At 42.1% G+C, this 12,442-nt stretch overlaps 1 protein-coding gene across 2 annotated transcripts in view; it reads right to left on the bottom strand.

The window, feature by feature from the left end:
* Positions 1-12,442, bottom strand: part of LOC119167235 (glycogen phosphorylase-like) — a 35,658-nt gene that overhangs the window by 9,188 nt on the left and 14,028 nt on the right. For both annotated transcript variants that reach the window (XM_037418680.2, XM_075866884.1), the window contains 7 exons: positions 11,504-11,615; positions 10,046-10,128; positions 8,457-8,693; positions 6,095-6,241; positions 4,661-4,824; positions 3,241-3,355; positions 1,337-1,438 (listed from right to left, as the gene is read on the bottom strand). In XM_037418680.2, the coding sequence (XP_037274577.2) occupies positions 1,337-1,438; positions 3,241-3,355; positions 4,661-4,824; positions 6,095-6,241; positions 8,457-8,693; positions 10,046-10,128; positions 11,504-11,615 (960 nt within the window). The remainder of the gene's footprint in view (positions 1-1,336; positions 1,439-3,240; positions 3,356-4,660; positions 4,825-6,094; positions 6,242-8,456; positions 8,694-10,045; positions 10,129-11,503; positions 11,616-12,442) is intronic.

Genomic DNA, 12,442 nt, shown 5'->3' with positions numbered 1-12,442 from the left:
GCGCTCATACATGTGCATTTAAGTAAGAGTATTTTTTGTACACGGGCTGCTCGAGGTACAGTAGTACAGTAGTATGGCATTACTGACGCTGTGATAACAAATTGCCAAGACACGTAGTATTGTCCCATCGGTAATAGACTTTCTTATGAATTCACATACAGCAAAACTTCATTAATTTGAACTCTGTTATTTTGAAATCCCGCATAACACAAAGTATTTCCGCAGTCCCGTATTTTGCAGTGTAAGTCTGAGCGGACAATTTGAAGCGCCGGTCAACACCAGTCCGGTCAATTCGAAAAATATGAGTGCTACGTGGCAATGCCCAATCCCAATTTCGCCACTAATCCACCCCTAAGAGCTGAAGTCGCGTGGTCAACCGAAGTGTGCGCCAGCGGAAAACAAGACGTGCTCAGCAGTGACGCATGGGGAGCACATTGCATGTTTCTCGCAACGTCAGTGGGTCATCATTCGCCCAGTCTTTCTGAGATTGCAAAGAAATTAATAAAGGATAGTTTGGCAGAATTCGCGATGCATGCGAACTTACGATTGCCAGTTGCTCCAGAAATTTGCACACTTGCACTGCTTAAGGAGTTCTTGCCTGCAATGCCTACTTCGAAAACTAAGTTCGCAAGTTTCAATGATTATGTTTTCTAGCCAAAACACATCGCAAATTTTGTCACACTGGCCATCATTAAATTCTTTATTTTACTCCAAAAAATGGGCGCTGCGTCGCACCCCGACGTGCTAGCGCAGTGAGGAGCAGGCAACCTGCTACACACATGCCACTAATGCGTTGCAGTGAAGATGTCTTGTTTTTCGTAGGTGCACATTTCAGTTGATCGCGACACTTTTTTTGTTGTTGTTGCAGCAGCGAGGTTCACCATTCTACCATGTTTGGGCCAAAATTAAGACTGTTCAAAAGCATTACGCTTGGAGCCGCAAACTAGTCAGCACAGCAAATGACCTGCCCTGATTACTTCATATAATTACAAGTTTCTTGCATCCCATTTTTTTTTATTTGTGAATTCGAAAACTCGCTTAACTCTAAAATTTCTCGTGGCTCCAGCGAATTAATGAGGTTTTACTTATAAGTAGCAAAACAATTTTTGGGTGAGATGCAGTTTCAAAACAACTGAGTTTGCCTGCACACAACATATGAAACAAGAATTTTCACGGAATTAAATTTATTCAAAGGCGGCCTTTGATGTCCTGACAGCCATAACGTGCATGTGTTTACAAAACCAAGCTTTTATAGCATCTTTTTAAACGCATGCTAAAAGTTATGTGCACAATATTTTCTAGAGAATGTCTTGTTTTTCTTTCAAATGGCACTGACCTGCTTCACTTTTTGCAGGTCACGCAGGAATGTCTTGTCATTGGTCAGCGGCTTCAGCTTCTGCAGCTGTTCCAGGTGAACTATCCAGTCCTCACCGATTTTCTGGAAGTAATTGCAAATGACGAATATGAACCCTGCTAATCGACACGCAACTGTAGGTCGCAGATGTTTAGACTGTTTAGTTATCACACACCGTATTCTCAATCTATATCTTGGAGGAGTTTGTGGACCCATGAGAAACAAACGGCCCCTTGCCATACATATATTATGCCATCTGCATCGTCAGACATTTGCTGTCGAGAGCACTTCTCTGACAAATTCCGTCACAGTAAAGCTCTCAGCTACTGCTCTGTGAAAGCAATGCTCTCGACAGCTCGGAATGAGACAGTATATACAGCGATATTGGCTTACGCTTTCGTGGTTCGTATACTTCTGCTCACTGGTGTACTGTCACTACACCACTACTGTCAAGCTTCATAAACTCTACACATTGTTGTTCTTCTGTTATGCGATACGATGTATCACACTAGACAGGCAATCAGCGAGAATTTCGTTGTAATTTAGCGATAAGTCCGAGAACACCCAAACGTCACATCGCACCCATTCAGCTTTAACAGCTACTTTTACTTCCGATATTTCAGTTGCACTGCTTCAAACATCCTCTTATTCCTAACTTCAGTTTCCCCTTTTGTTACATTATTTCAATGTCATTTTTAACATCTGTGTTGACAATCACTCATCATCAGTCACACAGCATTTGGGTGCCTCATTCCGGTCTCAATTTCACTTCACATTTCTATATTCCATCTTAACTTTACGTCCAGTATTAGGTCTGTATTCACAAATCAACCTTATTTTTTCAAGATTTTCTTTCCCGTTTTCTGCTTTTCATATGTTTGATAAACGAAATTGGTCAGTATTTCTAAATAAGTATTGTAGTCTTTTACAGTCTGTATTCACAAATCAACCGTATCTTTTCAAGATTTTCTTTCCTGTTTTCTGCTTTTCATATGTTTGATAAACGAAATTGGTCAGTATTTCTAAATAAGTATTGTAGTCTTTTACCCTGTTACCGTTCTTGTGCCTTTATAACAGATGTGAAGCGTACAAAAACTTAGTTACGAAAATTTAAGATATTTAAGACCGGTACTTGCCATGAAGCAAAAATATAAAGGCTTACAAAAAGGGTTCAACTTAAACTGAGGACAATGCAGCGAGCAATGCAAAAGAATATTATATGTCTAGCCGTAAGGGACAAGACGAGAAAGTGGGTTGGGAAACAAACTCGTGTTAAGGACATCTTAGACGAAATCAAGAAGAAATAGGTGTGAGTAAGGACATCTTAGTCGAAATCAAGAAGAAATAGGTGTGAGTGGGGTATGTAGGGCATAGGCAAGCTAACTACTGGTCAGTAAAAGTAACAGACTGGATTTGAAAGGAAAGTAAACGTACAAAGTGGGGACCAAGTTAGGTGGGCAGATTGAGAAGTTTGCGGGTCTGACGCAGCCACAGTAAGCACAAGACCGGGTTGATTGGCAGAACTTGGGAGGGGCTTTTGCTCGGCAGTGGGCATAGTCGGATGGGTGGGGATGTAGAATAAAAGTGTGTTCGCTGGCAAAGTGGTGCAAAACAAATTTTAAATAGCTCGGAGATAAAAAAAAAGTGTCTATGACGAGCAAACTTTCATTTCAACACACTATGTACGAGGTCACCTCTCGTGCCCATGCCTCATTCTCTTCTTTCTTGAATGAATATTCAACTGGGGGCAATGAGGTAGCCCTAATTATACACTACTTGTGTGCTTAACTTGAACTGTTTACAGCGCAATCGTCCAGCCTTTTTCCGCTTTCACGCTCCTAATGCTAACACACTAAAAAGGACTGCCACCGAAGGGCTGTGCTCACATCGGCAATCAGATCAGCCAAGCTTGGGTTGCAGAGAAGCAGCCATCGGCGCGGCGTGATGCCATTGGTCTTGTTTGAGAAACGCTCAGGGTACATCTCGTAGAAGTCCTTGAACCTGCACATTAAAGTGGCAATGCACAAACTAATCAATAGTAGCACTTTTCATTACAAATCTATCAATAGCTAAGTTTCTTCCCTTTCAATCTTCTTCGACAGCTACACAAACAACAAGCCTTCAATGCTGCTGCTATCAGCCACTTGATGCGAGATCGCACGAGGTGCATGGACTTTAAGAAACAAACATAACCGCATGTTTCCAAGATGAGTATCATCGAATACAGTCACAGCAAGAATCACGTATGCTACAGGGGTTACCTTTTGCACCTGCTGCCTCGCGTACCTCACGCTTCGCAATTACACGATACCACCCTTGTTGTAAAGATGGTGAGCATCTCAGATAGACTCTACCAAGAGCGCTTCATCGCAAACACGAAAGCATGATGCCACGCAGCCTGGGCCTCTGCGACATGCATTTCACGACATTCCTCAAAACGCTTTTATTGCTTGGTCGCCAAGGCAGAAATGCCTTTTAAAACACAAAGTGACCGTAGGCATCCATAAGATATATGATCACAGACGACATCATAACGTTGCAGACAGCCGAAACCTGTGACTTCACTACACCGCCACACGACATTGTCAGTAGGTGAAGGGTGGGTCGATCGCGGACAAAAATTTCACTGAATATCGCCATTCTGCCTAATGTGAATTCTCAGTGCAGCTTCGTGTTGGGACAACACCAACTGCGTTTGAATTTTCGGCTATTTGCTAGCGCTCAAATGCTACGTACATCACTCTGTGCACTGCACACATCACGAACCAAGGGAAACATTAGTAGCCCCATACTGGCCAGCAAAGACAGTTGCAGTGCACGTGCCAGCAGTGCATGCGCACGTGCGAACCTCAGCAGCTGCCGAGCAACAATGATATTTTGTTATGGTCAAAAAAAAATGTAAGTTTCGCCCACATAGACGTGACTCACCTGCCCTTTACTTGTGAAAGACAGTTGTATCTATCTGATTTGAACTTCTAGTGCTTTTTGACTAATGTAAATACTATGCGTACCAAGAGTTTAGGCTCGTTGTTGCTACCTAAAGCATTGTTTGCGGAGACACCAGAAACCCAGAAGGAATTTATCATGACATTCAAGTTTCCGACCTAAAATCGTCAATATAAATATGTCTGTACGAGAAAGTCAGCTACACGACACACCGGAAAAGCACTCAATGTCACGAAAATGAATTAGTGCTGTTGGTTGAAGCACTTGTGCCAATTTTATGTGGGAGGGAGTGCAATGGCTGTGGGTGGAGTCGACATTACGTAATAGGTTGCATTCGAGTACAGTGGTGCATCTACTCACAGGTGCTTCTTGAGAATCTCGGAGTGGAGCCGCGCCACGCCATTGACCTTGTGGGAGCCCACGATGGCCAGGTGGGCCATGTTGATACGCTTCTCACCTTCTTCCTCAACCAAAGACATCCGCCGCAGCCGGTCATTGTCCCCTGGGAACTTCTTGGAAACTTCCTGGAAACAGCCATACTTGCAAGTTGGTCGGTGTGCTTTGCACCAGTTGGTAACAATGTTTAGAACAGTAAAGTCATAAACTTTATGACGTTGAACGATGCAATGCGTATCATCTGGTACGAGCAGAGCCCTCTGGGCAGTGGCTGTAGTGCAACCCAAGTATGTGCGTTTAGCGGGCACACTCACTTTAGGTGTCTGCAACTGTAACTGTTATGTCACAGCATAGAGATTACAACTAGGATTACTGATGCTTGACTGGTATACTAGGCCCCTAAAAAATTCACTGTCTTCTGAGCACAACTGAACTTTCAAAACTCTAAGAAAGTTTCGTTTTCTTCAAGTATGCCCAAACACCAGTGAGAAATTTGCAGCTGCGCACTGACGTTTACACCTTCAGGGGCAGTGTGTGACTTGGCAAGCTATTCTGAGCATTACTCGACCACGGAATACGCTAATGAATGATATTCATGTCATTGCACTGTAACCTACGTTCACCTATAGTTTCGATAAAATGGATGTTTGTGCTCTAACGCGAGAGCTGACATTAGGCCAGACCATAAGTTACAATTTATATGCCAGTGTAGTCTACGTGCCTGGCAGGCCCTCAAAGTGCACACATTTACAAAAACGTGTTTATGTACCTCGTAACACTCATTTCGAAGCAAAAAAAAAAGACGGTATATACAGTTACTTGCTCAGTGCTTAGCGTCAAACTCATTTCTACAATGCGTGGGATCTGCCGAACTTTTCTTTCTGGAGGGCTGCATCGTCCCCACTGTGAAAAGTTCGTTCATTGCAAGAATGGAATAACTTGGAGCCTTGTTCACTGTCTTTACTTCCATATTTCATTATTTATTGACATGAGTAAAATTGAAAGGAACAAGGTGCATGCATGCATTGATATAATAATTTTTTTATCTATGCATAGTTTAGAGGTCCAATGTCCAAGTATACTCCACCTAGACAGTTGTGCATAGCCCTTTGATGTTGGAGGGTGCCCTAGCATTGTAATCATGCAAAACATCGTGAGACCTCTGGTGTAGATTATGCGATAACTTCTGGTGAGGTGATATATTTTATAATCAGATTAAAAGAAGAGACAAACGACGGTGCGTTACAAGATTACAGCATGACATCGGCGGTGGCGTGATCCATCTCAAGGCTGCATAGGTGGCACAGAGTGGTGAGAGTAATACAGGCAGTTGTGGCACACAAGTCTATTAGAAGTACACAACTTTGGCACATTGAAGTTCAGCGACATGACACTCACGCCGAGGAAACGGGAGTTGATCTCGTAGATGATCTGCAGGTGACGCGGAAGCATGTTGTTCAACATGGAGCATGTCCAGCGCTCCAGGGCCTCCGGCAACACAGTGTGGTTTGTGTAGCCACATGTCTTGATCGTCAGCTCCATAGCCTAACGGATTCAAAAAAAAAGGAGACGACAAAGTGAATCCCGCAGCATGAACTACATTTAGAGTCTTGTCTGCCAAAAGGTTTTATTGATTGCAACCATCAACACTTTAAAGGGACAATAAAGTGCTACAACATTGTAATGAATTAGTTTCATAAATGATACTTTGCGAGTTTATATGTAACTTATTTCACCATCACATGTTTATCAACAGAGGAGAAAATCAAGATCAAAGGGCCACTCTCAACTTTCATGCATGCATTGCCACACGTGATGTCATCGATTTCAAACTATTTTTCGTATTTTTGACAACAGTGGATCAACAAAATTTCCAGAAAGTTATGATACTGCCTTGATAGTTATCTCATGGAGGGGACGAATTACGGCTATGATCACGGAACTGGACACAGAAAGCAGAAGTGTAGTTCTGACAAATAATATGCACAAAACTAATGTAGTGTGCAACAGTCTTGGCAGAAAGAAGCAATTTATGATAGGTTCATGTTAAGTCTATGGCCCCCCAGAAGGATGGTATACCTAACTTTTACCGATTATACTTTACAAGGAACCTAGTGAGCGCCACCAAAATCTACGACATCACGACATTTGTTGTGGCGAATTTCAAGATGGCATTACTGCCCACAATTTTCTTTTCGCATGTTTTCTCACATACCAAGCGACTTGGCATGAAAAGCGTAATCGTTTTCAAGTAGTGAAAGAGCAACCTATGAATATGAGAAAAATCGTTCTTCAATTTAGTGTCTTTTTAATGTTGCACAAGTAGCTGATCCCTCACATTTTCACATTACTCTACTACGTTGCCTTAGTAACCATTTACTGATGTTCACGTTTCACATCACATGGCGCACATATTTCTTGCCAAAGATAGATTTTATATATACTACCTAGAATCCACAGAATCCCAGGCAAATGCCCCCCTGCGGTGAAAGATAATTTGACTACATTCGGAGGGGGGGGGGGGGGGGGGGGGGGCTTTGCTTAGTTGTGGATCAAAATACAATATGGTGGCACAAGAGCTGCTAAGACTAAAGAATGCACGCTCGTGCTTTTAATGATATTGCTACTTGCATATCGCTTTATTGAATACGCTTTATTGAATATGCATGCATTCACTGTTTTTATTTCGTTGGGCACATAAAAACAGCAAGTAGAACAGAGAAAATGATGGAAGGGGTGAAGAGTCTGCATACCTTAAATCTCCCGAAGGGGGGGGGGGGGTGATCTTGCTTGGGATTTTACGGTATATTATCAACTTTCTTTTTTACTGTGCATTTCACATTGTACTTTCCCGTGCCTACTCTCCTCTACATTACTGCGATGCCCGAACAGAAAGGAATAAAAAAGGATAGTGAAAAAAAAACTGCATATAAAAAAAAGCGACCCTAAAGCACTCTGATTGATAAACCTCTAATCAACTACGAACTACTTTTTTCCGCTCAATCAATGTATTGACCCTCGCTTCCCATCTCCGTGAGAGTTTCTGCACCTAATGAGGCTTCGGAGTGCCTTTAAGATTAGCACTCCTTTGACCAAACGACGATTTCGTGTGATGACGTCATCTCTTGGAGGTGAAAAATGAGTGATCACTTTGTGTTGCGGGAGTTTCAACAAAAGGACTCGTTTTCAATGCTGCAACCACAAGCTCTCAAGAACAGTCAGCTTGCTGAAACATCCTCTCCAGCGACACCTTGTGATCATGAATTTATCACCTCTTCAGCTTGCGCCTTACCCTGAACTGCCTTTTATTCGAAATCTTATGTGGCTTCATTGTGAAATTATGATCACGACATCACAATATTACAGTGATGTTCTGACATTGTGAGTCAGCTGGAATATGTGACATGCAACTTTCTTTTTGCAATTGTTGTGTGTTGTTGATGCCAATGGTGTACTTTTGTTTGATGAGGCATTGGAAGCTCTTGCCTTAAAATACAACTTTACTTGAACCACAACCATCAGTTTCGTACATTTGTTGAATTTTCGTACTAATATATAATAATTATACGATTCCTATCCAAATTCATGATTCACACTAATGCCAGCTCTACATTTACAGCCTTTAGCTTAAACCACTCCGTCCCTTTTACATTAAAATTTTTATCGCGGTTTTTCAAACAATTCGCTTTGATTCTTGACAGGGTGGTCAGGAAACAGTCATTCGGTACACCTGCCACTAAAAAAAGAATAAAGGATTCACCTTCTCGAAGTCGAGGCCCTCTTCGTCGACGAATATGCGGATGAGCTCGGGGATGGCCAGCGATGGGTGCGTGTCGTTGAGCTGGATGGCCACCTTCTGGGGGAACTCATCCATGTAGATGCGCACCGGGGTGGTCGTGCCAAACTTGGACGACTTGTAGCGGCGGAGTATGTCGTGCAGTGTCGCTGCCACCATGAAGTACTCCTGCTTCAGCCGAAGCTCCTTGCCCTCAAACATCTGCAGCAGGAAGGAGGGGACGCATAGATTGGGATGCAAACTCGGATGAGAAACTGAATGAGTTATTTTGAGCAACCCTTTCAAACCACTCGCAGTAATGGAAATCGCTAAATTAGAACTGCTGCCTCAATGGTACAAGTGCCTCTAACCAGATTGGTTTTGTGCCTGTATTGAGTACCCCTGTTTCTTTCTCAGCAAACAGTTATCATCATCATCAGCCTGAATACACGCTCTGCAGGACAAAGGCCTCCCCCATGATCTGCCAATCCCCCCAGTTTTGTGCTCTCTGCTGCCACATGCGAGCTTTTAATCTCATCAGTCCACCTAACTTTCTGTGTCCCTTTCGTGAATTTTCCTTCTCTGGGAATCCAGTCAGTCGCCATTAATGACCGGCGGTTATCCTGCCTACGCGCTATGTGCCTGGCCCATCTCCATTTTTTCTTCTTGATTTGAACTATAGTATCCTTAACCCCGGTTTGTTCCCCGATCCATTCTGCTCTCTTCTTGTCTCTTAAGGTTACACTTATGATTTCCCTTTCCATTGCTCGCTGCATCGTTTTCAATTCAAGATGAACCCTCTTTGTAAGCCTCCAGATTTCTGCTCTGTAGGTTTCCTATTAAATAAACATATTTTTCTGTCCTCTTGAGGTTCCATTTATCAAGCCAACTGTATAGTATACTTTTATGAATGCATGCACCACAATGGCTACAGATGCTTCAATCCCAGTCCTGTGAATGACAATTTCTCTCTCTCTCTCTCTCTCACCACGCACGCACGCACGCACGCACACACACGCGCGTAAGCACACACGCGCGCACACACACACACACACCCACCCACAACATCATTTACACAACATCATTTCAAGGCACTTGGTGTTGTATGCAACAAAAACAATGTCATGATACGTTGTTTCGTGCATCTTACAGCAGTAAGTTTTAATTCAATCATAATTAAGTATCTTCTTTACTGAATCCCCTGATGTCCGTGTTTTTCTTAAATAGAAGCAAATCATAGGCTACAAGTATAGAGGAAACTCATTTCCGTTTGCGTTCATTTTGAGCAAAGAAAAATTGCACTTCTGATGCGACGCACAAAGAGCGGCACATCGACAGAGTTATCGAACAAGTTAGCGCCTTTGGAAAAATGATCATGCGTAATGGTACAATACGAAATGAAGATAAATGATGACACCTGTGTTGCGCAGAAAGTTTCAATTCATTCAGACCAGCATCTCGTTCTCTCTGGGCTACTGGTCGACATGAATAGCAAGAACGATGTTCATAGTGGTGTACAAAGTGTATCAAAAGGTTAACGTGCCTGCATCAGCCAACAAGTTTGCTAGACTCACATTGTCGTTTGGATACAGCACCCTGGAAATGTTCTCTGCCAGGTTCCGGTCGAGGACGGCCTGAATGTACTCTCCGTCATTGACTGCGCAGATTCAGGTGCAACACCAGTTGTACAGAAATAAAAAAGATAGCACAACACATAAATAAACAAATACAAAACATCAAGCAGAGTAAAGACCAATCCAACCCTCCACTCACAAACCTTTTAAAATAACATTGTTAAGTTCAGCAACAAATGCTATATTTTTTGAAAGAGTGATACTTTCTCCCTTTTTCTTTCAAACCAGAAAAAAGAAAAGCGCGATAACTAAGTCACAGCAACTAAACTTACGCTGCAACAGCATATACTCGTGGCAGTTGCAAATGGCTATAAATCACTACATCATGCCAAATCATATCTTTGCATTGACCTATTAACACTGACACATTAACTTTAAAACTGTAGTCCAATTGTGCGGACATAGTACTAGTATGGTGGTGCTTAACTCTTTCGTTACCACGCCTATTCAAATCGATCACCGGTAATCGACACTTTTGGATCGTCAATTTTGGTATGTTAAATTTATTTCTTGTGCATCCAGCACTTTCTAGTAGTTAGTTCAGGCACTTAACTTTAAGAATCAATTTGAATTTGCCCGTTTTGGAAACAGTGATTTTTGACAGACCTTTGCGCGAACCAATGTGCGTGTATTGTTCAAAAAGTGCACTAGGCTGATAAACTTGAAAAAAGTGCATGCCCTTTGTAATTACGGTACAGTTACATTGAAGTTATGTTATGAAAAGAATCTTTGAAAGCCGAATATCAAATTAAAGTGTCAGCTTTGCAATTTGACAATGTTAAACAGTAATAATTGCCATAATAATATGCCAGATACTCAATAGAGAGCTGTTTCAAGGAGTCAGGAAAAATTTGTTCTACAAAAAATATTTGCCAAGATTTGCCGCATGTTTAAAGTGTGGAAGTGGCCCCCTATGACCGTTCCCAGCAACTTTAATTTTGATTGCATTGTTATAGCAGACACTGGGTTGCATTTAGTGTCACTAGTCGCAGATCTAGTGACCGCAGCTTGATGCTGCACCAGCAAGGTCTTCTTTGCATCTGCCAAATGTTAAGTATGCACCCGAAAAAAAAAAAGCAGGTCCACAGCAGTGGTAATATAAGTACTCATAAACACCCCTTGAAACTCAATCACATAAAAGTGGCCCCGGCAGAAGTTTCAGTTTATTGTCTTAGTTTTCCACAGGAGCAGCACTTAAGCTTAGTTATACTGACATCAAGGATAACACAATTCATTATAGTGAGGGTTGAAATGTGAACATGAAGTTGGGAAAAGTGAACTGTTCTGTTATGCAAAGAATTCTGTTATGTTGAAGTTTTGTTACATCAAGACTTTACTACATAGCATATACCTAACCACAAAACAATCTAATCTCATCATCCTGTAGGCCACACTTACAGAAGCGAAAGTTGAAGGTTACAGGTGACTTGCAAGACCAGAGCCTCATGGTGTTGACGATGTTGTTGCGGAATCCAGGAATGGGGTTGTCGTACGGCATGGCGAACACGAGCTGAAAGGAGTTGGGCAAAATTCTAACCGAAACTAAAGAAAGGCTGCAATCGGCGACGACCTAAGAAAAAATGCTAGCTCCATCCGCAGCTATCGCTGTTCCTCTCACAGAGAATTCGCATAAATGTTCTTATCAATAGTGATCACTCGTTTTTTGCGAAATCAGACAATTGTCCGGTGTTTCAAACAGTTTGCCTACCTTCCCCACCGACACAGGTTTGTGTCGCTGTTTTTGGTTCGGAAACTTAAACGTCCTGGCAAATTATGTTTGGGTTCCTGGCACTGCTGGTCAGCCAAATTTAATAGTTTAGGTTGTAACAACAAACCTTCCACCTCTAAACATGTGTGTTTAACATCAGCTGGCAAAAAGTATACTTGCGGTTCAGGCCGTAACCAGCTAACCCAGCTCTTTCATAGGTGAAGGGCAGGCACACTGTGGTTCTGTGGGCTGAGCTTTATATTTGTCTTAGGTTGTTACTGACTATAGAAAAGAGAGGCCCATTTTGTCATTTCACACCAACGTCTGTGAACAGGAGCAGAGGGCAAAAATGCCACCCATTTGGGTAAAAATTCTGGCCACTGAAAATTTACTTGAATGTATTTTATTTTTTCTGCTACAAACAGAAGAAAATGTCTCGATTTTTTCCGGGAGCATTGTTCGACTTACAAAATGTAGACGAACTGTGTGAAATGCTTTTGCACAGATGCTAGCAAGGGAACAAAAATAATCGCATTTGAACAGTTTGAAAGTATCAATCTAGTAGTACGTCAAAGTATGCTGAAGATGAAAAAAATAAAAAAGTGACAGAGGTAAACGCTCTACTAATT

This window comes from Rhipicephalus microplus, chromosome 6 (assembly GCF_043290135.1).
Source record: "Rhipicephalus microplus isolate Deutch F79 chromosome 6, USDA_Rmic, whole genome shotgun sequence".
NCBI classification, from domain to species: domain Eukaryota; kingdom Metazoa; phylum Arthropoda; class Arachnida; order Ixodida; family Ixodidae; genus Rhipicephalus; species Rhipicephalus microplus.
The sequence above is the reverse complement of the archived record's forward strand: the minus strand, read 5'-3'. Positions and strand labels throughout refer to the sequence as shown.